At 51.6% G+C, this 27,214-nt stretch overlaps 2 protein-coding genes across 4 annotated transcripts; one reads left to right on the top strand and one right to left on the bottom strand.

Annotated features, from left to right (window-relative positions):
- The first annotated feature begins 4,300 nt into the window (after positions 1–4,300).
- Positions 4,301–17,794, top strand: CDT1 (chromatin licensing and DNA replication factor 1). Of its 2 annotated transcripts, none has more exons than XM_084812770.1 (10): positions 4,301–4,705; positions 5,588–5,737; positions 7,402–7,649; positions 8,291–8,485; positions 10,314–10,462; positions 11,676–11,761; positions 12,254–12,442; positions 13,327–13,467; positions 14,738–14,939; positions 16,989–17,794. In XM_084812770.1, exons 1-10 carry the CDS (start codon positions 4,385–4,387, stop codon positions 17,150–17,152), a joined length of 1,845 nt encoding a protein of 614 aa, XP_084668896.1. In that variant the 5' UTR covers positions 4,301–4,384; the 3' UTR covers positions 17,153–17,794. The 2 variants fall into 2 exon arrangements, with proteins under 2 accessions (XP_084668896.1, XP_084668894.1); XM_084812768.1 differs by having other exon boundaries at positions 4,301–4,720.
- Positions 17,795–20,074: 2,280 nt separating this feature from the next.
- Positions 20,075–27,214, bottom strand: APRT (adenine phosphoribosyltransferase). 2 transcript variants are annotated; one of them, XR_014784704.1, is made up of 6 exons: positions 27,087–27,214; positions 24,402–24,505; positions 23,347–23,480; positions 22,922–23,000; positions 20,837–21,457; positions 20,086–20,789 (listed from the first exon to the last, which is right to left on the bottom strand). XR_014784704.1 is itself a non-coding variant. In XM_084812756.1 (5 exons), exons 1-5 carry the CDS (start codon positions 27,173–27,175, stop codon positions 21,315–21,317), a joined length of 549 nt encoding a protein of 182 aa, XP_084668882.1. In that variant the 5' UTR covers positions 27,176–27,214; the 3' UTR covers positions 20,075–21,314. The 2 variants fall into 2 exon arrangements, 1 of the variants encoding a protein (XP_084668882.1); XM_084812756.1 differs by having other exon boundaries at positions 20,075–21,457.

The raw sequence follows: 27,214 nt of genomic DNA, 5'->3' as shown, positions 1-27,214 counted from the left end.
TACGTTCTTAAAATAACTGGAGTTCCAATGTTTAACTGATGAAGTGGTTAGATTAAAAAAGAAAAGATGGATTAAAATTGATTAATTTGGGGCAGCAGATTTTTTAAAAGAAGTATTTTTTTAATGGAAGTACTCCTAGAAATGACATCATCTTAAAAGAGGCACCTCCCCCTTTCTCTCAAGTAGGGAACACCTCTTATAACACTTTCCTGCATCATCTTAGAAACAAAATATGGGGGTTTTTTTTGCTTCAGAATGACTGTTCCTACTAATCTGCACACGTAACTGATGATTTATTAATTAGCTGAAACTCATACATGTAATTGACTAAGGTTTATATAATGGAGCATCATTCCCTAGAAATGATAACAGGTGGTGGAAGTCTGTTGAGGCTGCCAGCTCAAGATTTCCAAAATAAGGCAGGGACAACATTCATACAGGAGTTCCCAGCTTTGATTCCTGGCATCTCCAGTAGCAGGTGCTGGGTGAGGGGAAAGGCCCTTAGAATCATAGAATCATAGAACAGTAGGGTTGGAAGGGGCCTACAAGGCCATCGAGTCCAACCCCCTGCTCAATGCAGGAATCCAAGTCAGAGCATCCCTGACAGATGGCTGTCCAGCCTCGTCTTGAAGGCCTCCAGTGTGGGAGAGCCCACCACCTCCCTAGGTCATTGGTTCCATTGTCGTACTGCTTTAACAGTCAGGAAGTTTTTCCTGGCTTCCTGCAACTTGAGCCCATTATTCTGTGTCCTGTAGTCTGGGATGATGGAGAAGAGATCCTGGCCTTCCTCTCTGGGACAACCTTTCAAGGACTTGAAGAGTGCTATCCTATCTCCCCTCAGCCTTCTCTTCTCAAGGCTAAACATGCCCAGTTCTTTCAGTCTCTCTTCTTGGCTTTATTTCCAGTCCCCTGATCATCTTTGTTGCCCTCCTCTGAACCCTCTCCAGTTTGTCTGCATCCTTCTTAAAGTGAGGTGCCCAGAACTGGACATAGGACTCCAGATGAAGCCTAACCAGTGCTGAGTAGAGGGGAACTAGTACTTCCCGGGATTTGGAAGCTATGCTTCTATTAATGCAGCCCAAAATGGCATTGGCCTTTTTTGCAGCCACATCACATTGTTGGCTCATATTCAGCTTGTGACCGACAACAATTCCAAGATCCTTCTCGCTTTTATTTATTTATTATTAAATTTATTATTAAATTTATTAATCGCCCATCTGGCTGGTCACCCAGCCACTCTGGGCGATGTACAGCATACAATAAAACAGTTTAAAACAATAAAATTCTACAATAAAAACATTTTCTAAAATAACCTAACCCACCCCAAATGCCTGCCTGAACAACCACGTTTTTAATGCATGATGGAAGCTCATTAAAGAGGGGGCATGGCGGAGTTCCCTAGGGAGGGAGTTCCACAGAGTGGGGGCCACCACAGAAAAGGCCCTCTCCCTCGTCCCCACCAGTCTAGCTGTCCTGGCTGATGGGACAGAGAGAAGGCCATCTGAGGCTGATCTTGTTAAGCAGCCTGTCTGGTGCTGCTGGAGGCGCTCCTTAAGATAGGCTGGGCCAGAACCATATAGGGTTTTAAAGGTCAAAACCAACACCTTGAATTTGGCCCAGAAAACAACTGGTAACCAGTGCAACTCCTTCAGCACTGGAGTGATGTGATCTCGCCGGCGGCTATCTTTAATCAGGCGAGCCGCCGCGTTCTGTACCATCTGCAGCTTCCGAACCGTCTTCAAGGGTAACCCCACGTAGAGCGCATTACCGTAGTCTAAATGAGAGGAGACCAGGGCATGTACTACCAATGGGAGCAGATGGTCGGGAAGGAAGGGGCGCAGCCGCCGTATCACCGCTTGTAGTGTTGTTGAGCAACGTATCCCCCATCTTGTAACTGTGCATTTGGTTTCTTTTTCCTAGGTGCAGAACTTGACATTTATCCTATTGTTATTCTGTTGTTTTCTGCCCTGCGCTCCAGTCTGTCAAGATCACTTTGAATTTTGTTTCTGTCTTCCAAAGTATTAGCTATCCCGCCCAATTTTGTGTCATCTGCAGATTTGATCAGCATTCCTTGCACCTCCTCCTCCAAGTCATTAATAAAAATGTTGAAGAGCACTGGGCCCAGGACTGAGCCCTGCGGTACCCCACTCATTACCTCTCCCCAGTTTGAGAAGGTCCCATTGATAAGCACTCTTGGAGTTCGATTCTGTAGCCAACTGTGGATCCACCGGATCGTTGTTTCATCTAGCCCACTTTGAGCCAGTTTGCTCATCAGGATATCACGGGGCACTTTGTCAAAAGCTTTGCTGAAGTCGAGGTATATGATGTCTACAGCATTCCCACGGCCCACAAGGGAAGTTACTTGATCCAAAAATGAGATCAGATTCATCTGGCAGGACTTGTTCTTGACAAATCCTTCCCTGCCTGTAGACCTGAAAAGCCACCGCAAGTCAGAGCACTAGGCACTGTGGGGCTCAAGACCAGGGCTCAGGAACCTGTGGTCCTCCAGGTGTTGTTGAAAGATAACTCCCATCATCTCTGGGCACTGGCTGGGGCTGATGGGAGTTGGAGTCCACCAGCATCTGCAGGGCCATTTATTTATTTATTGCATTTATACCCTGCCTTTTTTCCTCTTGCAAGGAACCCAGGGCGGCTTACATTATCTTTCTCCTCTCCATTTTATCCTCACAACAACAACCCTGTGAGGTGGGTTGGGCTGAGAGTCTGTGACTGGCCATGGCTTCCCCAGCCCTGTTGCAAACTGACACCGCTTCCTGGGTTCAACAAAGTGTAACTTTCATATCTCACCTTCCTTCAAAGGAGCTCAAGGTGGAGGAGATGGTGCTCCCACCCCCGTTATCCTCACAACAACCCTGTCAGGCGGTTCAGGCAGAGAGAGAAAAGAGTCACTGGCCCAAACCCACCTAGTGAACTTCTTGGCTGCAGGGTGTGTGGGGGGGCTTAACCTGGGTCTCCCCAACATGTCCGTCACCACTACACCGCACTGGCTTTCTGTCTCGAACAGCGTTCCCCGACCGTAGCACCCTCCAGACGTGTTGGGCCACAGCTCCCAGCATCCTGGGAGCTGTAGTCCACCCCATGCGGGGGGCACCAGGTTGGGGAAGACCGAAATAGAGACACCCGCTGTAATTTATTATGATGTATCTATTTATTATAATCCATTTACATTTATTTATTATAATACATACATTTATAGAATCATAGAATAGTATGGTTGGAAAAGGCCATCGAGTCCAACCCCCTGCTCAATGCAGGAATCCAAGTCAGAGCATCCCTGACAGATGGCTGTCCAGCCTCGTCCTGAAGGCCTCCAGTGTGGGAGAGCCCCCCACCTCCCTAGGTCATTGGTTCCATTGTCGTATTGCTCTAGCAGTCAGGAAGGTTGTCCTGATGTTCAGCCGGAATCTGGCTTCCTGTAACTTGAGCCCATTATTCTGTGTCCTGCACTCTGGGATGATCGAGAAGAGATCCTGGCCTTCCTCTCTGGGACAACCTTTCAAGGACTTGAAGACTGCTATCATATCTCCCCTCAGTCTTCTCTTCTCAAGGCTAAACATGCCCAGTTCTTTCAGTCTCTCCTCATAGGGCTTTGTTTCCAGTCCCCTGATCATCCTTGTTGCCCTCCTCTGAACCCTCTCCAGCTTGTCTGCATCCTTCGTAAAGTGTGGTGCCCAGAACTGGACACAGTACTCCAGATGAGGCCTAACCAGTGCTGAGTAGAGGGGGACTAGTACTTCCCGGGATTTGGAAGCTATGCTTCTATTAATGCAGCCCAAAAGAGCATTGGCCTTTTTTGCCGCCACATCACATGGTTGGCTCATACTCAGCTTGTGTTCTACAACCATTCCGAGATCCTTCTCGCTTGTCGTGTGGTTGAGGCACGTATCCCCCATCTGGTAACTGTGCATTTGGTTTCTTTTTGCTAGGCGCAGAACATGTACACCCATTCATTACAACACATTCACACCGCTCAATAGCTTAGCATCCCTAAGAGGGTCATAACGACGCACGATGCCGCCCTTCAAAAGACGTAATGAAACGCTGCAGCGCAGCTGGGGGCCGCTGTCTCCGGGAGGAGCGGTTTCGCTCTGTCAAGCCCCCCCCCCGACCCCCCGGGACAGCCGCTGGGGCCTCCCCCGGCGCGCGAAGACGGGGCCCGGCGAACGGGAAGGCGGCGCGCGGCGCGGCGCGGCGCCTTTAAGAGCCCGCGCGGGAAAGGCGCGGGGCGGGGCGGCGCGCGCGGAAGGCGGATACATTGTCGCGCCGCGTGGAGCGCTGAGCGGCGCCGTGTTCCCGGGGCGCCGAGCGTTCCGCCGAGGAGCGCGAGCGTTCCGCCGGGGCTCGCCCGCCCGCCTGGCCCGGGATGGCTCAGCTGCGCCTGACCGACTTCTTCCCGCGGAGCAAGCAGGGCCCCGCCGGCCCGGGGGGCGCCGCGCGCCGGAAGGCGCCGGAGCCGAGCGGCGCCGACCCTGCCGAGCAGAAGCAGCGGCTGGCCCTGCTGGCCCCGCCTCGCACCCCGCGCGGCTCCGGCGGCCCGCGGGCTCCGCCCGGCAGCAGGAAGCGGCGCCGGGCCGACGCGGAGGCCGCGCGGGCGCCCGCCGTCGCAGGCCGCGGCCCGGCCCCGAGCGGGGCGAGGGGGACCCCGGCCCGGAAGAAGCTGGTGATGCCCGCCGCGGAGGCGGCGGCGGCGGCGGCGGCGGCGGTGAGCGAGCGCGAGCTTCCACTCCCCGCGTGCGCACGCGGCGTCGCGCGCCGAGTTCGGCTCGCTTGGCCCGGATCAGCGGCGCCCGGCGGGCTGTGCGCTGAGGAGCGGCGGCGCGGAGCCGGGCTGATCTCGGGGCCCCGAGCCGCGGAGCCGGGGGCGCGCAGCCTCGCCTGGAGAGGGGCCCTCCCGCTGGGCCGGCGCCCCTTCGGGGTCCGCATCCCTGCGGCGCCATCCGCCAGGGCGGCTCCGGCGAGGGGCCCGCCCCGCACGAGCGCCGGCGGGCGCGACCCTGCTCGCGGCGAGGCCGGGGAGCAAGCCGCGCAGCGCCCGGCGCTGCCGGCTGGGGGACGCTGGGAGCGCCAGGACCGCCCCCGCCGAAGCGCGCCTCGGATCGCCGGCGTAAGCCTCGGCGCCGCCCACCCCGATCTGATTCTCGCATCTGGCAATGAGCCCGTCTGCTTGTTTGTTGTTAAAAAGCCCAGCCTGTCTGCACGGCACCCTTCTCCGATCTGGCGCCCTCCAGATGTGTCGGACTTCAACTCCCAGAATCCCCCAGCCAGCAGCTGCAAAGCTGGAGACAGCTGCTGCCAGACCCGGGTGGGACTCGGAGGTCTTACAGGCCCCTCCAACCCTGCTCTTCTGTGTTCCTTGACCTCTAAACGGGAGCCCAGGGCACACGTGATGGCACTGCTGGATGGGGGGGTCACCTAATCCAAGCTCCTGCTCCCCATGGTTGCCCCTTGGATGCCCCCACGAAGCCCCAAGCCGCCTCCTGCTCTTGCCTTTCCTCTCCGCCCTCCTGCAACTCCGGTATTCAGCGGGGGCGGCTGCAGATTCTGAGGGAGCACTTCTGTTTTTCAGGCCTTCAGCCCCTCTTCCCCGACAGCCTTTGGGCCCTGCAGCCCCTCCAGTCTGGATAAGAAGGCGAAAGATTTGGTGAACGAGATCCTCTCGCCAGGCCCCGAGTCTGAGACAGCAACGCAGCCAGGCATGGCGGTGCCGGAGGAGAAGGTTCGCTTCGGAGGGTAGAGCGGGCGGCCCCTGGGTTGCATACACTGCTATCCCTGTGCATCCGCTGAAGTGTTCTGTTGTCTCTGCAAGCTCGCATCAGAGTCAGCCTGGCTGTCTCCGAGCTGCTTCAGCACTATGTCTTGAGCATACATCTTGCCAGGCTCTCTGATTTTTTCTGAAGAGCCAGCCCTCCTTCAAAGCTGAGAGAGCGCACACATCGCTGCAGCACTGTGTTAGACCTGCAGTGTGTTCTGATTAAAAATGGCAAGGATAGTGACTGAGCGCTGGAACAGCAGCAAGGGTGGTGGCCGTGGCAGTTTGGTGGGATCTTTAATGCTCTTTGCCCTTTGGTTGTTCGCCTGGGGGCGGTTGCTACTTGCCATAGGCGAGGGTAAAATTGCACAGAGGATAAATTGTCCTGCGTTTTGAAGAGGAACATTCCCTGTACATAAAATACTGCTTTAGACCAGGTCAGACTATGTGTTCATTTATTCCAGTAATTACTCTGACTGCCAGCAGGTTTCCAGGGTCTCAGGCTGAGAAGGGTCTTTCCCATCACCTCCTTACCTGACCTGTTTAAAACGGAGATATCAGGGACTGAATTTGGGACCTTTGGCATTAAATGTATGTGCTCAACCACAGACCTAAGGCCCATTCCCATAACAGATAAGGCTGTACACACTTCTTGTAAAGCCTGCCTAAGTGCCTCTGGGTGTGAGTAAAGAAGCAAAATAGCGTTCTTTAAGATGGCTTCGTTAACACTCCCTTGCTTTGATTCTGATTAAAGTGTTCAAGGCGGCTTCTGCAGAAAAGTAGGATATACATGTTGAAAGTAAGTAACTGCAGGAGATGATCAAACTCGAGTGACGAATTATCGTGACACTGCTGGAGTGCACTGCCTTAGTGAAGCTTTTATTTTATTTTACTTTTAAACTGCCCAATTACCCAAGTTCCCTGGGTGGTGTACAATACATTCAAAATTTAAAATACAAACAAATACAATGTAATGAGGCGGGAGGGTGCTTGGGGTTTTAAGGATAGTGACCCTAGAATTCTGGTAAGCATGAGGTGGGGTAATTTATTATTATTACATTTATATCCCATGTTTTATCCTCTTGCAAGGAACCCAAGCTGGCTTCCATGATCCTCCTCTCCATTTTACCCTCACAGCAACCCTGTGAGGTGGGTTAGGCTGAGTCAGTCGTCCAGTGGGCTTCATGGGCGAGTGGAGACTCAGTCATAGAATAGTAGGGCTGGAAGGGGCCTACAAGACCATCGAGACTTGAAGCCGAGTCCCAGTACACCACTCTAACCACTACACCACACTGGCTTTAATTGTGATTCTCCAGATGTTTCGAACTCCCAACTCCATCCCTGACTATCGGCCATGCTAGCTGAGGCTGACGGGAATTGGAGTCCATCATCCAGAGGGCCACAGGTTCCTTATCCCTGTTCTAGGCTGTTTAACTTGGCTTATCCATTAGAAGTGGACAGAACTGCAGCTTTCCCTAGTGGGGTAGAGTTGTCTCTTCTGCACTTTTCTGGGTTGTGAGAAACCTTATAACATGGCCAGTTGCTCCTGGTTGTCCAAAATAGCGCACAATGGTAAGGGATGCGAATAAGGCAGGCCGTTTCCTCGCTGAGACCTGTTGCCTTCCGAACAGGAGACCTCCAAAGAGAAGCTTGCGGAGCTGAGCAGTCGCCTGGGGAAGATGAACGCACCGGGGCAGAAAGTCGGGTTGCCGACTGGCTCCTTGGAGGCTGACGGTGACATACAGAGGAGGCTGAAACGGGCTCGACTGCTGGAATCCAAGTTCCGTGAGAGGAAAAAGTCAGAAGAGGTGGAGAAAGGGGGAAACGTGTCTCAACTCTGGCTGGCCACAAAGGATCCTGAGTCTGCAGCTGAGACCAGGTGGGAAAAAGAACTGTTCGGAGAATTGGCCTTGAATGAACAGCCCAACCCTAAGCAGAAGTCCACTGATCTGAGGCTGGGCGGGCTGGGCCTCCTGTGGAAAATTGTAAAATTACAATATAACAAAGATATTATTATTGCATTTCTGTAGTGCCCAATAGCCAAAGCTCTCTGGGCAGTCTACAAAAGATTGAAATATGAAAAATACAATATATTGCGGGGTGTCTGTCGCAGGGGTGGGCAACTTTGGGCATGGGGGGGTGCTTTCCACCTCCTGAACCTGCCCGAGGCAGCAAAAAAATGGCTGTTTGCCAGTATAGGTTCTTTGACAGGACAGGACAAATTTGTTCTGCAAATTTTCAAGCTAAATTTGACAGGACAAATTTAGCTTGAAAACAAATTTGTCCTTTCTGTGGATTTTGGCAACAAAAAGCCAATTTTATTCTTCCTTGGCATGGAGGGCGGGGGGCTGCATGCTGCCCACCCCTGGGCTGTCACAAAACAAGTCTCACGAAGAATGCGGAACTAGTTGCCTCCTCTTGCAGTCTCGCATTCAGGCTTCTTGCGCGCGTGGGTGCCCTGGCTAAGGAGCCGAGCTGTGACACGCCACCCACTCTTCTTCCTTCCCCATCGTCTATCAGTCAGAAGGCCCCAGCTTACCAGCGCTTCCATGCCCTCGCGCAGGATGTCCCCCCGGGGCTCGCGCTGCCTTACAAGTACAAGGTGCTGGCTGAGATGTTCCGTAGCCTGGACACCATCGTGGGGATGCTCTTCAACCGCTCGGAGACGGCGACCTTCAGCAAGGTCAAGCAAGGTGTCCAAGACATGATGCGCAAGTAAGCTTTCCTCTGCTGGGGTGGATGGAAGCTGGGACTGCGGGAGGATGCATCCGAGAGCGGTCAGGCCCGACGGGCAGAGAGAGCTACTGTTGGTCCATCCAGCAAATTAACGGCTCTTTCTAGTAGGCAGTCGGCTTCAGCTTGGTGATGGGGAACTTGGATGGTTTTAAAAATGGGCTAGACGGATTCGTTGCAAAAAATTATTTTTATTGAATTACGATCATATATTTTCAATGTAATCAGTGAGCACATAAAAATACTCTAACAAAACACAAACATAGGAAATTCAGTTGCAGTCAACTGGGATCACAGGAGTTTCAATGTATTAATAACCTTATATTATCCACAGAAATTTGTCAGGGGTTTAAGACTCAGTTGCAATTATTGAAATGTATCTCTCCATATCTGTCCATGACGTGATAGTGGTTTTCTCTGGGATCCTTGTTTGTTGATAAAGTCTATGAATTTATACCAGATTGTACAGAAGGTGTCAGATTCTTTTTGTTGTCTGTGTGCCCTTATCTGTTTAGTTAGTGTTTCATCCAAGACAGTATTCCAAAGGTAGTTATACCACACAATTATTGATCTGTAGACTCTTTCTAATTCTTTGCTATTAATTGACGAGATGCTGCCATCATAAAGGTCAGCAGTTCTTTGTCTGGTAAATACTGGTTAGACAAATTCTTGGAGGAGAAGGCTGTCAGTGGCTACTAGTCCTGATGGCTATGTGCTACCTCCAGGATCAGAGGCAGCACACCTCTCCGTACCGGCTCCTGGGGAACACGGCCGGGAGGGTGCTGTTGCACTCATGTCCTACTTGTGGGGTTTCCCAAAGGCAGCTGGTTGGCCACTGTGTGACCAGAATGCTGGACTAGATGGATCTTGGTCTGATCCAACAGGGCTCTTCCATTCTTCTGAGCTGTAATAACCAAGGGACGGTTACAGCAGTCTTATTACAAAGTGGTGAGGTACATTAGGATTCCAGTCCAGACTGGCTGGTCTTTTAAAAAAGAAGAAATAATAAGCTATGTAATTGACTACTTAGGATGAGCAAAAAATAATACTTCATGCAGCAACTCATTAAAAAGCATTCCTCAACCGGGTGCCCTCCAGATGTGTTGGACTGCAATGACCATCATTCCCAGTCAGCATGGCTAGAAATGGTGGGAGTTGGAGTGCAACACACCTAGAGGACAACAGGTTGTGGAAACCAGGATTAACCTGTAAAATCCATTGTACTTGACCAGCAGGTGGCTTTTAAAGAGGATTAGGTAAAGCCATGGAGGTTCGGTACATCAGAGCAGCTACTGGCAGTGATAATCGGCAGTGGAGCCTCCATGTTCGAGAGCAGGACACTTCCAACTTTCCCCCAGTATTGCGAGGTGGTTGTTGCCCTGCTCAAGGGCTTCCTGGGGTTTCTGCCTGGCTGGTGTTGGACCGGAGAGCGCTGGGCAGGAAGGACCTTGGGCCAAGCTCTTGCCTTCAGATTAATCTTTAAAAGGGGCACAAGTCTGTGCACTGAGGAGGTTTGCCTCTTTGTCTGCCAGACCTCAAAACCTCATGAACCCCCTGAGACTTGCTTGGGGTGCCATTTTCACTTTTTTATTTATGTATTATTTAATACATTTATTTGCCACTTTATTTTCAAAAAAATCTCTCTTAAGTGGTTGACAAAGAAAATACACTAAAATAAACATTTCTATAAATTAAAATCAAGCACGAACCATACCATAACTAATAGATGGGCGACGATCATTCCAGGTTCAGTTGTCTCCTTAGGGAAGGGTTGACCCTGGCCGTTAATATTTTCCCTGTCCTTCCGCAGGCAGTTCGAAGAGCGGAACGTGGGTCAGATCAAGACTGTGTACCCAGCCTCCTACACTCTGCGCCAGGAGAAGAACATACCTACCTTTGGCAGCAGCGGGCAGAAACGATGCACCTACCAACTTACCTTTGAACCTGTGCTGGGGGCAGGTACGTGTCTGGGCACCAGTGTGCTGTCTGCATCACAAGCGATGCGTCAATAAGCCAGGAGCGTGCCAGGTAATTCAGTTGTGAAGCACCAGCATGTGTTCCATGTTGAGCTCTGGACTAATCCATCCCGGACCCTCTTGCCCTGGGTGTGCCGTGGTAACCACTTCAGGTAATAAGTACATCCTGCAAGCTGCTAAAGACTGCACCACTACAAAACTGGAATGGAACATTTTGGTCGGATTGCAAAGAGACTACTCTGGCGTTTAGGTATATGGCCTCGCTGCTGCTTCACTAGATTTTATCCTGGGCACTTGATCTTGAGTTTAGTAGCCAGCCCGGAATGTAAAATGGGATGCGGTTGCTTCTTGCCAGTTGGATCTCATGGGGGTTCCTGAGCTGTCTTGTCTAGCTAAGAAGCTAATTATCATTCCCTCTATTTCCCAAGTTCAAGGGCTGAGTGCTGATCCTTATGTAGCCAAAACAGCACCACCTGTGTGCGAGAGGTAGGACCAGCAGGCTTGGGGGAATGCTGAGGTTTGCAGAAGTGTGTAATTTTTTTTTAAGGGGCTAGGACAAAGCAAGGTTGCACGCACAGAAAATGGCCAGGGAAAGAAGTGTAGACCAAAAGCCCAGCAAGCCCAGAGTGCAGGAGATGTCTGCGGCCTCTGCAGACAGCTGGCCCGGTCAGCACCTTCAAAGGCTCCCGGGTGTCCTGCCTTGGACTGGAAGGGTTTCCTGCTCTGGGCAGCCTTTTCACTTGAGAAAAGGCGATTTCAAAGGCAGGAATCAGGCTGGCTGACATCCAACGTGATCTGCAACTTCAGAGCCTCCCCCACAAGCAACATGATGTTTCAGGGCCTCCTTTGTTGTTTCTTGCACCCACGCTTCTTCTAAGGCAGGGGTGGGCAGCATCTGGTGCCTTCCAGATGTTTCAGATGGCAACCCCTATTAGCCCCAGCCAGTGGTTGGGAATTATGGGGGTTGTAGTCCAAGACATCTGGACAGCCCCAGGTTGCCTAGCCCTGCTTGAAGGCACTTGGGTCGGCATGCGCGGATGGGGAGATCCTGTTCTATCCTCAACACAATCTTGTAAAAGGCTGTGCTGGCTGGGGATGATGGGAGTCACAGTCCAGCACACCTGGGGGGCCCAGGGTAGGGCGTCTGGACTAGCCCAGATGGGGACTTGAACCTTCCACCTTCATCTCGGTTTCAGGAGAGAAGCTGTCAGCTGCACACCTCATGGAACGCCGGAAAATATTCGGCAGGAACCTGGTTAACATTGTCAAAGAGCATCACAAGGTGTGTGCGCGTGTCTCCCGTGTCCATGCGCCGACGCCTGGCCCCCTCTCCCTCCCGTTTCTTGTCTGTCCAGTATCAGTGGGGAAAGTCGCTCCTAGGCAGCGCTTGTCCCACAAGTTGTACAGCCTCAGCGCGGCCCGCGTGGGGTCCCAATCCAGCCCTCTGGGGGTCCCCAGATACCCTCGTTCCCGTTCCCCCAACCATCGAGCTTTTGGTGGTCGTGCAGTTTCCCCCTATTCTAAAAAGCTGAAATGCCTCTCCTCCTTGCTGGCGGGAAGAGCTTTAAGCTCAAATAGGCTGGTATTTCGGCCTCGCCCACCCACCACTGAACGCAGCCCCCACAAGCTTCTCCGAAATGGAGCGTGGCCCTCAGGGTGAAAGAGGTTTGACCCCCCCCATTGTATAGCATGAGCTGCTGCAGGGCGGCGTCCTCCACCTGGGCACAAGCAGAGACGCTTCTCCCTTGTGCTCCCTTCCTGCGTCTCCCCGCAGGCATTCCTGGCCTCCCTCCACCCTCCCATGGCGATCCCAGAGCACAAGCTGACCAGGTGGCACCCGCGGTTCGACGTGGACGGAGTGCCCGACATTGTCGCCACGGAGCTGCCCCAGCCCCCCCAGGCGGACAGGATCAGCACGGCTCAGGAGGTGCTGGCCAAGGCACGCAGCATGCTGACCCCAAAGGTAGGACTGGGCACGAGCGGGAGGCCCTCTGCCTGGGCGCGGAGAGCGGAGGCAGTGGCTTGGCCGTGCTTGGCAACGGGATGCTGTAGGAGATCCTGCAGGGCGGCTGATATGTTCTTACCCCATGCCAGCGGTGGCTGGGATAGCTCCTTTAGGGTTCTGACTGCAACCTGGAGCAGATTCGCCACCCCACTGACGTCAGAGTCACCAACCTCCACTGCTGCTTCCCTGTCCGTTTCCTTCGTGATGGTGAAGGGTCTCCACCCCATCCATAATGGGCCTTTCTATTGTTTTGGTCCCCAAACCCGGAGCTGTGTGACTTTTGGCTCCTCCTCTCTTGTCCTGCAGACACAAGCCAGCCAATTTCCTCTGTGGGGCCAATTCAGCGTGGGCCTAGCAGTGGTTTTCCTTTCTCTTTCTGACAGGTCAGACATTTAGGTTTCAGTATCGGACAGGGAAAGCTTGTTTCCTTAATCCTTTTCATTTTGTTGTTAATTACTCAGGTGCGGGAGAGAGGGGGAGGCTGACTGCTCCACTCGCCCAGTCCTCTGCCTACGGGAGAGTAGTCCCCGGAGTGCTGCACCATGCAAAGAGTGCAGCGCTACTGCAGCTGCTGTCAAGGCCCCTCCTTAAGCTTTTAGCCTTTTTTGATGCGCCATTCAAAGGAGAGAGAGAGAGAAAGAGGATGCGTGTGTTGGAGGGGGAATCGATAGAGTTTGGGATCATTTTTGCAGCTTGTGTGCTTTTCAAAGGCCTGCCCTGAAGGCCATTACAGATATTTTTCAGCAGTGTAATCTCTGCTTGCCACATGAGAAACCACTGGCCTGTGGTGGCTGTTCCACCCTCTCACTCTCCCCCCCCCCCCCCGGCTCTCTCTGCAATAGATGGAAAAAGCCTTGACCAACCTGGCCCTAAGGACAGCCGAAACCAGCCCCTCTGCACTGGAGTCTCCTCAGCCGGCCCGGCCTGCTCCAGCTGACACGCCTGGCAGCCTGAAAGGGGTGTCGCAGTCCTTGTTGGAGAGGGTGAGTGCTGTGCCTTCACTTTGCCTTCTCTTCTGTGGGCCCTGAGGAAGTGAAAAAAATGGGTCTACAGCAGACGTGGGCAGACTGCAGGCTGGCAGGATCCATGTTGGGCGTAGTTTTTTTACTAGAACCTGGAAAGATCCAGCAACCAGAGTCTACAGTGGTGACATGGGGGAGTAGCGGCAGGGGTGAAATGACCTCCTGCACCCCTCTGGTTGAATAAACTGTACAACCAGAGTACACTGAAGTAAGGAAGAAGCCCCCTTTTCCACCCTGTTTAAACTGTTGGGGGTCTGAAATGGTTCCTCGTGTGCTGCAGGTTGCCCAGTGATCCAGCGCTGGATCCTGCTCTGCCTCCTGCTGGCCCCTCCTCAGTAGCGGAAAGCCAGGACCCAGCAGTACCCTAGGTCCCATCTGGCTGATGGGGGCGGCCTCTCTCAAGGGACTGGCCTGCCTCGGCAGACGGGGGCCGTTGGGTGCCGGCAGCTTAAGCGACAGCCAAGAACTCCGAAGCTACTCACTCTCTACTTTTTGTTTTGCTGTTATTGACTTACTTACGGCATTTATAAACTGCTCTCTCTTAAAAATAAAAAAAAAGATTCCTGAGCGGTGCATAGTAAAGGAAAAGGGGACTCAAAACATTCAGAATCGAGTTGTGCCAATGAAACCATGGCTGGTCACTCAGGAAAGGCTCGTTTAAATAGAAATGTCTTTAGCAGACGCCAGAAACAAAGTGGCTGGCAGGGAACTCCAAGGAGAGGGAGCCAGGACACGGAAAGCACGACTCTGAGTGAACTACAGGCGGACCACAGGTCCACGTGGAGCCCCCAGGAGTGCCTCCTCCAACGAGCCCGGTGACAGGGCAGCCTGATGAAGGAGAAGTCGTGCTCTCCACCATTCGGATCCCAGCAAAGCCTCCAGCCTGGCCTGGCAGCAAATAGGCTGCCAAGGCTGTTCCTTCCGCCATGGTGCTGCGTGCTGAAAAGGGGTAGCCCCCAACAGCATCTGAGATCTGCGTCTTGCACTGGCTGCAGCTTCTGGGCTGACCCTAAGGGCAGCCCCACGTAGAGTGCAGTGCTGCAATCCAGCCCTGAGGTGGTCAGCCTCAGGCAGGGCTGGATTGCATTCTGAGATTCCTGTGTTGAGCAGGGGGTTGGACTAGAGGGTCTTATAGGCCCCTTCCCGCCCTACGATTCTTTGAGTCTAGCCCGTGTCTTGCTGTGGCCAAGCTACATTCTCCCTCTGCCTACCTGCCCATCTCTCTCCCCAGATCCGAGCCAAGGAAGCTCAGAAGCTGCAGGCGTTAATGACGCGAAACCCGCAACAGGAGCAACGGCTGGACATGCTGGGCCGCCTGCCGGAGATGGCGCGGGTCCTGCGCAACGTCTTCGTTGCGGAGAAGAAGCAGGCACTCTCCCTGGAGATGGCGTGCCAGCGGATGATGGCCAGCTACCGCTCGCTTATGACGCTCGGTAAGGGGAGTGGGGCTGGGTGACCTCTGTGGGAGAGAAGGTGGCATCTGATGGTCTGACACGTGCGCTTTTAGGAAAACATGGAGCTGGTCTGCCCTGGGGATGCTCGTATGCAGAGGCGGCCCGTTGGTCCACAGCTCTGGGTTGTCTACTCCAGGAGTGTTGAACCTGTTTTAGCCTGAGGGTTGCATTCCATTTCAGAGATGTACTCAGGGGCCATATTCCGGTGGTGGGCGGCACCAAAATTACCAGTATATTTGAGCTGTAAGTTCTTCCTGCCACTAACTCAGCCTTAGGAGAGGCATTTCAACCTTTTACAAGGGGGAGGGGAGAACTGCATAGAAGCTGGTAGTTGCAAGGAAGGAAGGGGTTGGTGCCATCTGGGTAACCCTGGACTGGGACCCCAGGTGGGCTCGATTTGGCCTGTGGCCTGAGGTTCTGCACCCCTGGTCTCCTGTAACTGGCCATGTCTCTCCAGCATCTCAGGCAGAGAAACTGTACTTCTCCCTTCTACCCAGAGATGTTGGGGATTGAACCTGGGACCTCCTGCATGCAAAGCAGGGCCCTACGTTTTAGATCCAGGTCTTGAGGGGAAAACTAGCAGGTTTGAACTGCAGAGAAAGAGACTTCCTGCTGGCTTCTTGGAATAGGGTAACCCTGTTGGCAGTGGCAGGTTTTGCTTTGTCGACTTCCAAAGTTCAAGCCGATGTCCTGCTTTCTCAGCAGTACGGCAAAAAAGTTAAGATCTCTTGTTGCTATAGTGAGTACGTCATTGGAATATTACTCTTTTATTTCTTTGTGACTTTGGTTGAAATCAAGATAAGAGTTGAGGTGTTCTACTGAGGAGCTCAAGAGCTGGTCTGTTTCGGGGCGGGGGGCTTAATTTGTTGGCTGCTGTTCTTCTGTTTTTAATTTGTTTTTCTGTTATGTTTTAGTGAAGGTTTTGTTTTTAATCTGCGTTTTATTGTTAGCACCTTGAGCACCAGGTTTTGGTGGAAAGGCAGGCTCCAAATTAAGCAAATCTGCAGCACGGGGGGCTACGTAACGTTCTCCAAACCCACCGTTTTCCTTGCTCTCTGGCAGTTTCCTCTGTATGGGAAGCCATTTGGCCACAGCAACTCCCTTTCCCAAACTTTGCCAACCTGGTGCCCTCCAGCTGTTTTGGGCTACAACTCTAAGCATGCTTGGCCATTGGCCTCTGCTTGCTGGGGATGATGGGACTTGCAGTGAGCACGGGTTTCCTGTTGTGGACATGGGCTGTGTGCTCTTGATGGAACCATTGTTTGGTTTGCTAAAAATGGGAACAAACTGGCCAGGTGGCCAGCAGATAGAGTTCTTGCTCTATAACATCATAAAGATCTTGAGAAGAGTTGCCGCTTTAATAATGGCGTTAGCTGTTAGTAAACAGACTTAATAAGAGCCGGTGTCGTGTAGTGGTGAGAGTGTTGAACTGGGGGCTAGGAGTTCTGAGTTTTAGTCCCCACTCGGCCATGGAAGCTCACTGGGTGACTCTGGGCTCATCACAGACTCTGGGCCCGTCACAGACTCTCAGCCCAACTTACCTCACAGGGTTGTTGTTGTGAGGATGAAATGGAGAGGAGGATAATGTAAGCCGCCTTGGGTTCCTTGCTAGAGGAAAAATGGTGGGATATAAATGCAATAAATAAATAATAAGGCGGGTGAAATAGGTTGTATTAGAGAAAATTGATTGTGTAATGCTCAATTTTAAAGCTTGTATGTTTTACGTTGATTTCCTCAACCAACACTTTTATAAAACTTGGAAATCAGTACCAGGGAACTTTTAACCTTAATTTTAGTTTGTTGGCCCTGAATTATCAGTCATTTTCTTTCATCTATGTCTAATTTGCTTGTTTTACCTCTATAATATTCTGGATATTTTCTTTTTTATGTTGTGATGACCTAGGCTTATAAACAATAAAACCAAACTTAATGGAAACTGTTGCACGGGAGGAATGAGTCAGGTGACACAGCAAGGAGTGGTGGTGGTTTTGTCGCTTATCTGTTGCTTATCTTTCCTTGTCCGTGCAGGAGAGATGGAGAAGCACCTTCGTCTCTTCTCAGAGCTGCTTCCGGACTGGGCGAGCATCCTTCCCATCCGGAAAGAGACGTACATCAAGCTGAACAAAAGTGTGGACCTCAATGTCGTCACAGAGAGGTTGGCTGCAAAGATGCGGGAAGAGGAGCAGCGTTGATCCTCCACACCCGGAGCAAGACCTCTGGCATAACAACTGTGCAGTTCTTGTTGAGATCTACTTTGGGCAAAGACTCTTCTGGACGAGCTTTAGCTGGAGACATTTGTGCATTTTTCTCTCCTTCCAGTTATTAGAGGCACCGGTAAAGCAAAATTGGGAAATACCCTGGCTGCTTTTTAAGAAATAGGTGGTTGTTCTCCTTTTCTCCCTTTTTGGTGAGGTGAAAATGCCAAGCCATGACCACTAGGGGGCAGCACTCTCAAAACTCCTGGAAATTCCCTCTGGTTGGCGTAACTTCAAAGTACCAAACTTTTGCCCTGTTTACATGTTAAATGATCTTCCTCAATGCAGCTTTTCCATGCTGGATTGGGTGAGGCATGGAGAATGACTATGCAGGACCACAAAAATTCTACCTTCCTTTTTCATGATGCAAGAGTTTCCATTTACTGAGCTGGGCCGGGCAGAGATGGGCTGCTCTTTTCCAGGAAAGGAGTTGGAATCTGTTTCCTCCAGGCTTTTAAAGGGATGCTAGTGCCGCGGGGATGAAAAGTACCTTTTTATTTTAAAAAAGGATCTGTGCTGTTTTGAAATGTGACTTGCATATGAACTTTGGCATTAAACTTTTTTCAAGAGAGTGCTAGGAGTAGTGCTTCTTACTACAAGTCTGTTACTTGCCTCCCAGCTTCAGTGAAAGGGCAGTGACCCACACAGCCTGCGTAGCCAAGGCGTTACTATGCACAGATGGTTGAGACGGGCTCTTTGTGCCCTCCAGCCATTATATTCCCCTACAGCAACACAATACGCGGCCTCATCAAGGGAGCTAGATCACCAGCTGCCACTGCAATGGAGGAAAGGAACAGGGGCAGCGGATAGAGGTGAATGGGGAAAGGAGCAGGGTCTTGGTACATCCAGTCTCTACCCTGAAAAGGCTTGGAGCTCTCGCCCGTTGCTCCTGCAGTCATGGGCTTGGCAAACAGTGGTGTTGAACCTCAGGCCCAGGGGCCAAATCTGGCCTGCCGAAGATCCCAACCTGGCCTTCCAAGCTTCCACGGCTGTCCCATTGCACTAGGCACGACTGCATCCCCTGCACGGGCAAAGTTGGTTTCCTGGCTTTTGCACAATTCTTCCCCCATCCTAAAAGGTTGACATGCCTCTCCTGAGGCATAGTCATTGGCAGGAAGAGCTTTATGCTCAGACCCCGGTTCTTTTGGACTTTTAGTCCTGACCCCTTTGCCTTCGGAATGCAGCCCCCGACAGTCTCCCCAAAATTGAATTCACCCATTGGGCTGAAAGAGGCTCTCCATCCCTGGTGTAAAATCTGTGTGCGTGTGGGGGAAGAGTAGACTTCCTTATGGATATATGCATATCGCATCTTGCCCTGGCATTGTGCTGTCTCACCTCTAGCTGCGGGGTTGTTCTTTCTTGCTCCTGCACAACCCCACATGGCCTCCTGTATGGGAGGCCTGTTGTGCATCCTGGCAGCAGCTGTCTCTGAGCAGCTGTGGGTGTTCTGAAGGAGGCAAGCGCCTGGCCTCAAGCTAATAATGACCGAAGTTCAGATGCTGCCCTCCTCAAGCTTCTGCCTATTTATTGCAAGGTGAGTGGAGGGGTGTTCGTGGTTGGCTAGCCATCTCAAATCAGTTGAGTTAGGAAGTAACCCAGTGTCCTCATCTGTGCTTGTATAGCCCTCGAATTTGATGGCTAAATAGGGGCTTGATCTCGGGTCGCAACCCAAGTCTTGTCTCTCGCCCTGCAGTCCCACATTGCTGAGCTTGTGCCGGTTCTGGATCGCACTATCCTATTTACAAAGCCACCAGCGGTGGAGCATGTTCTGCAGGCAGGAGTCTCTTCTGTGCCCAGAGTAAGTTGTTCAAGCGCCTCAGCTTGTAGAACGGAGGTTTCTTCAGTCTCCCCAGCACAACCTTCTCCTTAGGCTGTGGCTGCTACTTAAAAGGATTTTTAAGCTGCTCATCAGTAAACTCTGGGCAGCAAACGAGAAAGCAGAAACCAGCAGATGACAGACGAACTGGAACAGCAGCAGGCCTTGAACCTGCCTGCAATCGCCTATGAAAAACCAGGCAAGGAATGGGTGTGTAACAAGTCCGCATGGTGTATTCCGATGGCAAAAAAGAGCGGCAGAATACTTCTGTTCATCTAGGGAAAAGAAACTGGCCTTTTCTCTCAGAAAATGGGGAATCCAAACTGCTCTCTTGTTCCCAGCAACCCTAAGGGCAGCTGCAGGTCCAAACCATTGCATGACCTGCATACACCACCACCCTGCCCCCTAAAAGGTAAAGGTGTCCCCAACCAGTCGTGTCCGAATCTAGGGTGCGGTGCTCATCCCCGTTTCTAAGCCGAAGAGCCAGCGCTGTCCGAAGACGCTTCCGTGGTCATGTGGCCGGCATGACTGAACACCCAGGTGCACGGAACGCTGTTAACCTTTCCCGCCGAGGCAGTACCTATTTATCTACTTGCAATTTCTTGCTTTCGAACTGCTAGGTTGGCAGAAGCTGGGACCGAAGACGGGAGCTCACTCCGTCATGCAGCACTCGGGTCTCGAACTGCTGACCTGCCGACCTTCCAGTCTGCAGTTCAGCGTCTTAACCACTAAGCCACTGCAGCCACCCTGCCCCCTAGTAAGGGTTTTTTTCCCCTCCCCTATTCCTCTGCCTCCCCTAAACCTGTTTTTTGTAACAATTTGCCTGATGAAGAGCTCTGGAGATCTCAAAAGCTTGCACATTTTTTGGTGATCTTTTGGTTGGCCTACGTATGATGCCGATATAGATACTGGAATTTTTCTCTTGGAGCAGTTTCTAAGGTAGCAGAACAGGAAGCCCTCAATCTCACACGGCGCACAGAATGGGGCCACTCCTGCTCTAGAGTTGGGGGTTTCTCTGCCTGATAATTAGAACAAAACAATGTAAGCAAAGAAGTATAGGATCTATTGCAGCATGATTTTATTGTAACAGATTTACCAACCAGAATGATTCTGCAGATGGGACAAACTTTTGCTGCAAGGGATTAAGAGTGAATTCAGGTTTAAACCATTTCAGGTTTATTAATTTAATTTCTATACCACTCAAAAGCCAGGGCTTTCTCTGTTGCTGGGAGACTTGGCAACCAGGCACCTTTCAGATTGTTTGGACTACAACTCCCACAATCCCCAACTGGTGGGCCTGCTTACTAGGGATGATAGGGCTTATAGTTTAAAAACCCACCGTATGCAGGGTGCCAGACTTGGCAACCCCTGGACTCTAATCCTCTTATTCATTCATTATATTTCTATACCGCCCCATAGCTGAAACTCTCTGGGCAGTTAACAAAAAATATTGTAGATTCCAGCGAAGGAGAAGAAACGCTTCTTGCTGGCAGAGATGGTGCCTTTTCATTCGAGCCCTAAAATAAGACAACGATGTACTCTCACCATCACTTACTGCTGTGCCCACATGCTTCCACAGCGTTCTATGTAGTTGTAACAATAAGACGGGAGAGTGCTTTACCTGCAAAAGGCCTCTGGGTTGCTAATGATGTCAGAGCTGAGAATGCCATGTTCCATTAGCAAGAAAGAAGCGATTGCTCGCCTCCTAGCATGATTAAGCTAGTTGTATTTTGAGAAGGCACACTTGGTGAGTAAGAGCTTACTCAAGAGCATTTGAATAAGCTCTTACTCACCAAGATTATAGCAAGAATCGAGTCTTGAGTTCCGGTGAGGTTTTTCCCCGCCCCTTGTTAGGCTGAAGGCTGACCTTCCCCCTGCAGAGAGAGCCCAACAAACTTCTCCAGGACAAAGGACAGGCCCTTTTGCCCTTTTGGTCCTCTTTAGAAAACACACACACAGCTCACGTGAGATACCAAAATAATTCAGTCTTGTTAATTGCACGTCTACAGCAAAGCCCAAGGAACTCAAAAGACCACAACAACAGCTCCAACTCATTGAGAGCAAGGGTCAGGTGAGGGGAGTAGGGGGGAGAAAGCAATGCTTCTAGGGGGCAATCTCGCTGTGCTGATGCCACTGAAGCAAAGGTGGAGGACGTCTGGCTGGGTGCTGTTTCATCCCCATGAGTGGAAGGGGGGGGGAGGGGGAGGGAGAGAGAGAGGGGAAACTTGTGCGGTACTACAAGCTGCTGGTCTCCCGCGTGCTAGAAGCTGCTGGTCTCCGGGGTCAGTCGTAGTGCAGCAGAGAGTAGAGGGGGAACGGTTTGAGCGCTTCTGCTCCCTTGAGGAACTTTAACTCTATGAGCACCACACAGTCCAGGACGCTGGCCTGCAACTTGGACATCAGCTCACAGGCAGCTCGCATAGTCCCTGGTTGAGAGAGAGGGGCTGTCAATGCAGGTTGGCAAGACAGAGAAGACAAACTTCGCAGCTCAGTTGCTACTGCTGCTGCCTCCACTGTTACACCTGAAAAGCAGTCTACAAATGCTTAAAATAGGCATTAGTGGGGGCCGTGGCTGAACACACAGTACAGAAGTACACACACACACAAACAGGAACCAGGGTAGCTGGGGGAGCCCCTGAGAAAAATCCAGTCGGGCAATATTTTTTTTAAGACCAGCCCAAATGTCACAAAATTGTGCATGCTTTCGAGTTCTCCAGAACTTTTCATCGGGATGACAGAAGAAACAGTAAAGTCCAAAGCTTTGGCCAGGTGGTATGGCCAAAAGGCCTGCCGTTTTGACAGACCCGGTCTCAAAACGGAGATATGCAATCTGAACAGATTAGTCGGGTACGTGTTGCTGGTATCAGAGTACACCTAGCAGTTCTCTTTCTGCAAGTGCACTGAAGAGTTCTGGAGAATCCAAAAGCTTGCAGAGTTTTGTGGAATTCTGGTGGGTCCTAGTAAAGGCACTGCCCAACTATGGAGTACAGAAGTTGGTATTGTAAGAACACATATATAGTTCAAGGTAAAGAACAGCAACAGACAATTATTTTTTCCAGCTGCAGAGATGAGCTCAAAAAAGGCTGGCAAAGTCTGAGCAAATCCTCCCCCCGTTCTTTATTGTGTAATTTTCCCCATTTGCTGCTCGTTCCTTCCTTTTGGGGGTTTCCCAAATGTTACCAAGTACTGACCACAAGTTTGCGAACTTCCTCCACATCTGCAAACTTTCCTGGAACAAATTTTAAGTAGTAGAGATGCTCCCTTTGGGTGCAATCACAAAAGGCTGGGCCAAAGAATTGCAGTTCCTGCGGCAGTGCATTCAGTTTTACAAGAATGACTCCTCAGCTGAGACAAAAAGCCAAAGGGAGCCGTGTGGGCTCGTAAGAACAACACCAACATCCCTATGATCAGGACTATATCTTTATTAGGGCCACCCAAAATGTCACAAAATAACATGCAAGCTTTTGAGTTCGGCAGAACTCTTTATCAGGTTACATGGGAAACAGGGCAAAAGGTAGGGGGGGGGGTGCGCGCGCGGTGGGTGGGGGTGGACTGTGCATGTAGTCAGTCTTAAAATGGAACATGGAAGGAAATCGCCAACATTCAGATTAGGCTCTAGTGTAGCTTTCCCCAACCTGGTGCTGGCTGGGGGGTTGTGGGAGCTGTAGTCCAACACCTCTGGAGGTCACCAGTTGGGAAGGCTGCTCTTGTAGGTGCTGTGATGGTTTCAGCTGCACCCAGGACTGTCCCTAAGACTCCTGGGATGAAGAAATGATCAACTGCTGGTCCCCCATTTTGGAAAATGTAGGGTGCAGAAAGCCCTAGATTGGAAAAGAAGCTACTGCTGACCCTCTGCCCCAACACACAGGGTGACTCTCCCTTCCTCTCACCTCCTGTGGCGATCAAGTCGTCAACTAAGATCACTTTTTGACCTGGCTTCACCGCATCCTTCTGGACTTCGAGCTCAGCCTGCAGGATGTAAAAGAAAACTCAGGTTTACTCTTGCCCAAAGGGGCAACGCTGGCATGCGGTGGTTCTAATGCCACGGAGACCACATGCCACTGTATTCTCAAAAGGCACCCCCCGATGACTGAAGCATGAATCATCGCTATCCAAGCTGGATTTGGGATCCTTTGTTTTACTCAAGCATTCCCTGGCGCCCTCCACATGTGTTGGACTACAGCTCCCAGCATCCCCAGCCAGCTGGCTGGGGATGCTGGGAGTTGTAGTCCAACACATCTGGAGGGCGCCAGGTTGGGGAAAGCTGCCTTCTCTATCCCCCACCCTCGACCCAGCTCCTCAAAGAAATGATTACCTTGCCATATTCAAGGGTGTAGGAGGCAGATTCCGTGGGACCCGGGAGCTTTCCCCTTTTCCGAACCAGCAGAAATCCAACTCCCAGTCTCTGTGCCAAAACTGGCCCAAAAAGGAAGCCGCGGGAATCGAGACCTAGTGGAAGCAGAGTGAAGACAGGGTGCATGGCATGATCCCAGCTCTGCCATGTTAAACTGCAACTCCAGGATAGACTTTGGACTGTGAGTAGAGAGTTTGGCCTGGTACTTACAAATGGCAGATGAGGTTGTAAACCAGGCTTTCTGGCCTGTGCAAGGTCAGACTGCAGGTGGGGGTGAGAACGCTTCCCCGTATAGTATAAAAGAAGGCTCGCATGTAGAAAGCTAGCCTATCCAGGGGAAAGCCAGGCTAGAACTTTCCCTTGCACAGGCCCATTTTGTGTGCGTGCAGGAAATATTTCTGTACGAAGGAACATTCAGCCATGTCAGTCCCCTCCCTCCTGCAGTCTGTAGAAGTACATTCCAGAAACAAGAACTATCAATTTAAAGTATTTTCATCCCGCTTCTCAGCAGCTTACAATCTGTCAGTACATGAGAAAGTTTAATGATTGACTGTAAAGGTTGCAATCTAAAAATTATACAACACACAAGGAAAATGGGACAGGGAAGGAAGAGGGAAAAACTATTTGCACCTCCTCATCTGTATGTGAGGCTATTCAAGGCAGACCTAATCAAAGCAAACACAAGCACTTTTTGCTTTTAAAGCAGCATTGCATGTGGCAAAATCTAAATGCTAAAACATTATAACCCTTTGCAAACGGTCTGAAACTGCGGAAAGTCTTCCAATGACCTCCTGCAAGACACTCACCTCCTGCAATGCAGAGTAACCAAAACCAGCTCTCATTAGTCTGGTGGAAGTGGGGAGGGGTTTGTAGGCAGGATAGGGAGGGAGGGAAGGTTCACTGCACGCTTGCACTCCTGTCCCTTTCTCTTTGGAAATCCTGCCCTGTCCCCACAAGCTGGGTCCCTGGGTGGAAAGCCACATCCAGTTTTTGAAAGCAGGCCTGTCCCGACTCACCTGCAATGTAATCAACCTCTGGGTGCGAGGCTTTGACATGGGCTTCTAGCAGATCGATGGCGGCTCTGAACGCGAGAGGGTCCTTCAAGAGCTGGCTGATATCGCTAGCAGGACAGAGAAGCAAGGCATTTCACAAGCCTGGAAATATAAACCCCACCTGGAAGAGCAGCTGCAGTTCCCTCCAAGGATTCCTACAGCACCAGGGCCAATGTTTGGAGCTAGCATAATAAATCCCGCTCGCCCAGGATCATCCCAAGAAGAGTGACATGGCACCGACACGCCTGCCTTTATACATGTTCCTGTTCAATGTAATGGGGCCAAAATGGGAATGGAAGGCAATGGCCCTGTTTGCATGTCATGACTACCCAGGATTTTTTTAAAATCCTAGGTAATCCTGAACCATTAGAGTTCTGTGTATGGACATCTCATAAGAACAGAAGAAGAGTCCCGCTGGATCAGACCAAGGGTCTGCTTAGTCCAGCATTCTGTTCACACAGTGGCCAACCAGCTGTCGACCGGGAACCCACAAGCAGGGCATGACCACAACAGCACCCTCCCGCCCATGTCCCCCAGCAACTGGTGTACACAGGCATACTGCCTCTGGTACTGCAGGTAGCACGTAGCCATGAAGACTAGTAGCCACTGATAGCCTTCTCCTCCATGTGTTTGTCCAACCCCCTTTTAAAGCCACCCAAATTGGTGGCCATCACTACATCGTGTGGGAGCGAGTTCCATAGTTTAACTACATGCTGTGTGAAAAAGGAGTTCCTTATGGCAGGACTGGTTCTCCCACCAATCAGCTTAATGGGATGACCTGTTTGGGTGAGAGCGGGAGAAAAATGTCTCCCTATCCACATTCTCCACACCAGGTATAATTTTGTACACTTCTATCGTGCCTCCCCTGACCCTCCTTTTTTCCAGGCTAACCAATCCCGGCTGTTGTGACCTTCCTGCACAGGGAGTTGCTCCAGCCGTTTTAGTCGCCCTCCCCTGCACTTTTTTCAGTGCAGCACAATATCTTTTTTTTAGGTGTGGTGACCAGAACTGTACACAGTATTTTAAGTGGTCACACCATAGATTTATATAAATTGTTTATCTCGATAAACAGCCCAGAGATGACGCATCCCTGGGTTGTTTAGCTGAGCAGGAGTGACTGTTCCCACTTGTACACAACTACCTGGGGTTAAAAAACACCCCGGGTAGTTACGATATGCAAACCAGGTCCATCGGTTCCATAACCATAGATGCTTATGGAGAAGGCAGCCAAAACACCACGTTTCCAATTAAAGAAATCTTAGTGCATGATATGAGTTTAAGGATGCAATTCTATATATACTTGCTTGGGAGTAAGTCCTATAAACTCAGCGGGGCTTATTTCTGAGTGGACATTCAACGGATTGGTCAGTCAGTTCAGTAATTAAGTGGGCATGTATCTGCATGAATAAGAATGGAGCAAAATCCCCAGATACTTTTAATATTCTTAGGTGACACATACTGCGTGTTACAACAGGCCTCGTCTTTAAAAAGGCGTTCTCCTCCCCGCACCACACACACACGCGAGGGGAGACATCTGTTGAGATAGTTCCTTCTATCAGAAGTTTGTATAACTTTTTGTATTAAAATAGCTTTTAAAAATATGCTGCCCAAATTAATCACAGCACCTTGTTAGTGATCTAATCGATTCATCTAGCACAGCCTTCCTGAACCGGGGGCCCAGATGTTTTAGCCTACAACTCTCGGCATTCATGAGCGTTGGCCATGCTGGCTGAAGCTGACGGGACCAGGCTGGAGAAGGCTGATCTAATGGGTAGACGAGTCGATTAAACCAATAAAACGGTGCCCTGATGCCAGGAGAAGCACTGAAACCGCTGGATCAAATTCTAACCATTTCAGGGCTACTCCCCCACGGAAGCGGGCTCTGCCTTTCAGGCCCAGGCACCAGCCCTTCCCAGACGGAGGCAGATGATGAGCTAGAAAAGAAGCTGGGGGTGAGTCCGCCCAGGCATGGAAAGAAAGGGAGGGGAGAACAAGGTCACTCCACTTTGTGCTGTGGCCTGCTGGCTCCCCTGCCAGTCAGAAGGGTTTAAGGCAGCTTTCCCCAATCTGCTACCCTCCAGGTGTCTTGGACTACAACTCCCATCATTCCCAGCCAGGGGAAAGCGCCAGGTTGGGAAATGTCTGCTCCGCACCTCCCGTGCCAACTCTCACCCACCGCAGGCCAAGCGCAAGAATTGTGACATGCCTGCCCAGCCGCTGCCCTTCTCAGCCAGGCCTCCGTTTCCTTCCTCTGCTGCTTTCCCCACGTCCGTCCCTAGACTGCAACCCCCTCGGGGCGCGGGCACGTGCGTGCGGCTTTCGTTAAGTCTTCCCCCTCTTCATCCTCCTCACTCCTCACACCGAGCCCTGGCGCCTCTTCCATGCTGGGGGAGTCTACGCCACCAGAGCGGAGAGAGAGGAGCTCCCCCGAGCATGCGAAGAGTGCATTTTCCTGGGCAACCGGAGAAGCCTGGCCTTCTGCTCGCGGCAACGGACCGGGCCCCGCCTCTCCCTCCCTTTCCCCGGGGAGCAGCCGAGATCCTCGAGGCCCGGCCCCACGCGGACTGAGGAAGGGGGGGGGGCGCGCTGCCCTCTGCACAGGCTCAGGGGCCCTCTCGGGATTTTGTCACGAGGTCCAGGAGGGTTTACCGGAAAATGACCCCCGGCGAGGGGAAGTCTGGGAAATCCCGGATCTGCCCCCGGACCAAGCGCCGCTTCTGCTCCTGCTCCGCGTTCATGGCTCAAGCCTCGTTCCCCGGGCCAGCGCCACCGCGCAT

Source organism: Heloderma suspectum, chromosome 8 (assembly GCF_057233095.1).
Source record: "Heloderma suspectum isolate Gila_16-S chromosome 8, 16-S_ref, whole genome shotgun sequence".
Classification (NCBI taxonomy): Eukaryota; Metazoa; Chordata; class Lepidosauria; order Squamata; family Helodermatidae; genus Heloderma; species Heloderma suspectum.
This window is presented reverse-complemented; position numbering and strand designations above follow the sequence as displayed.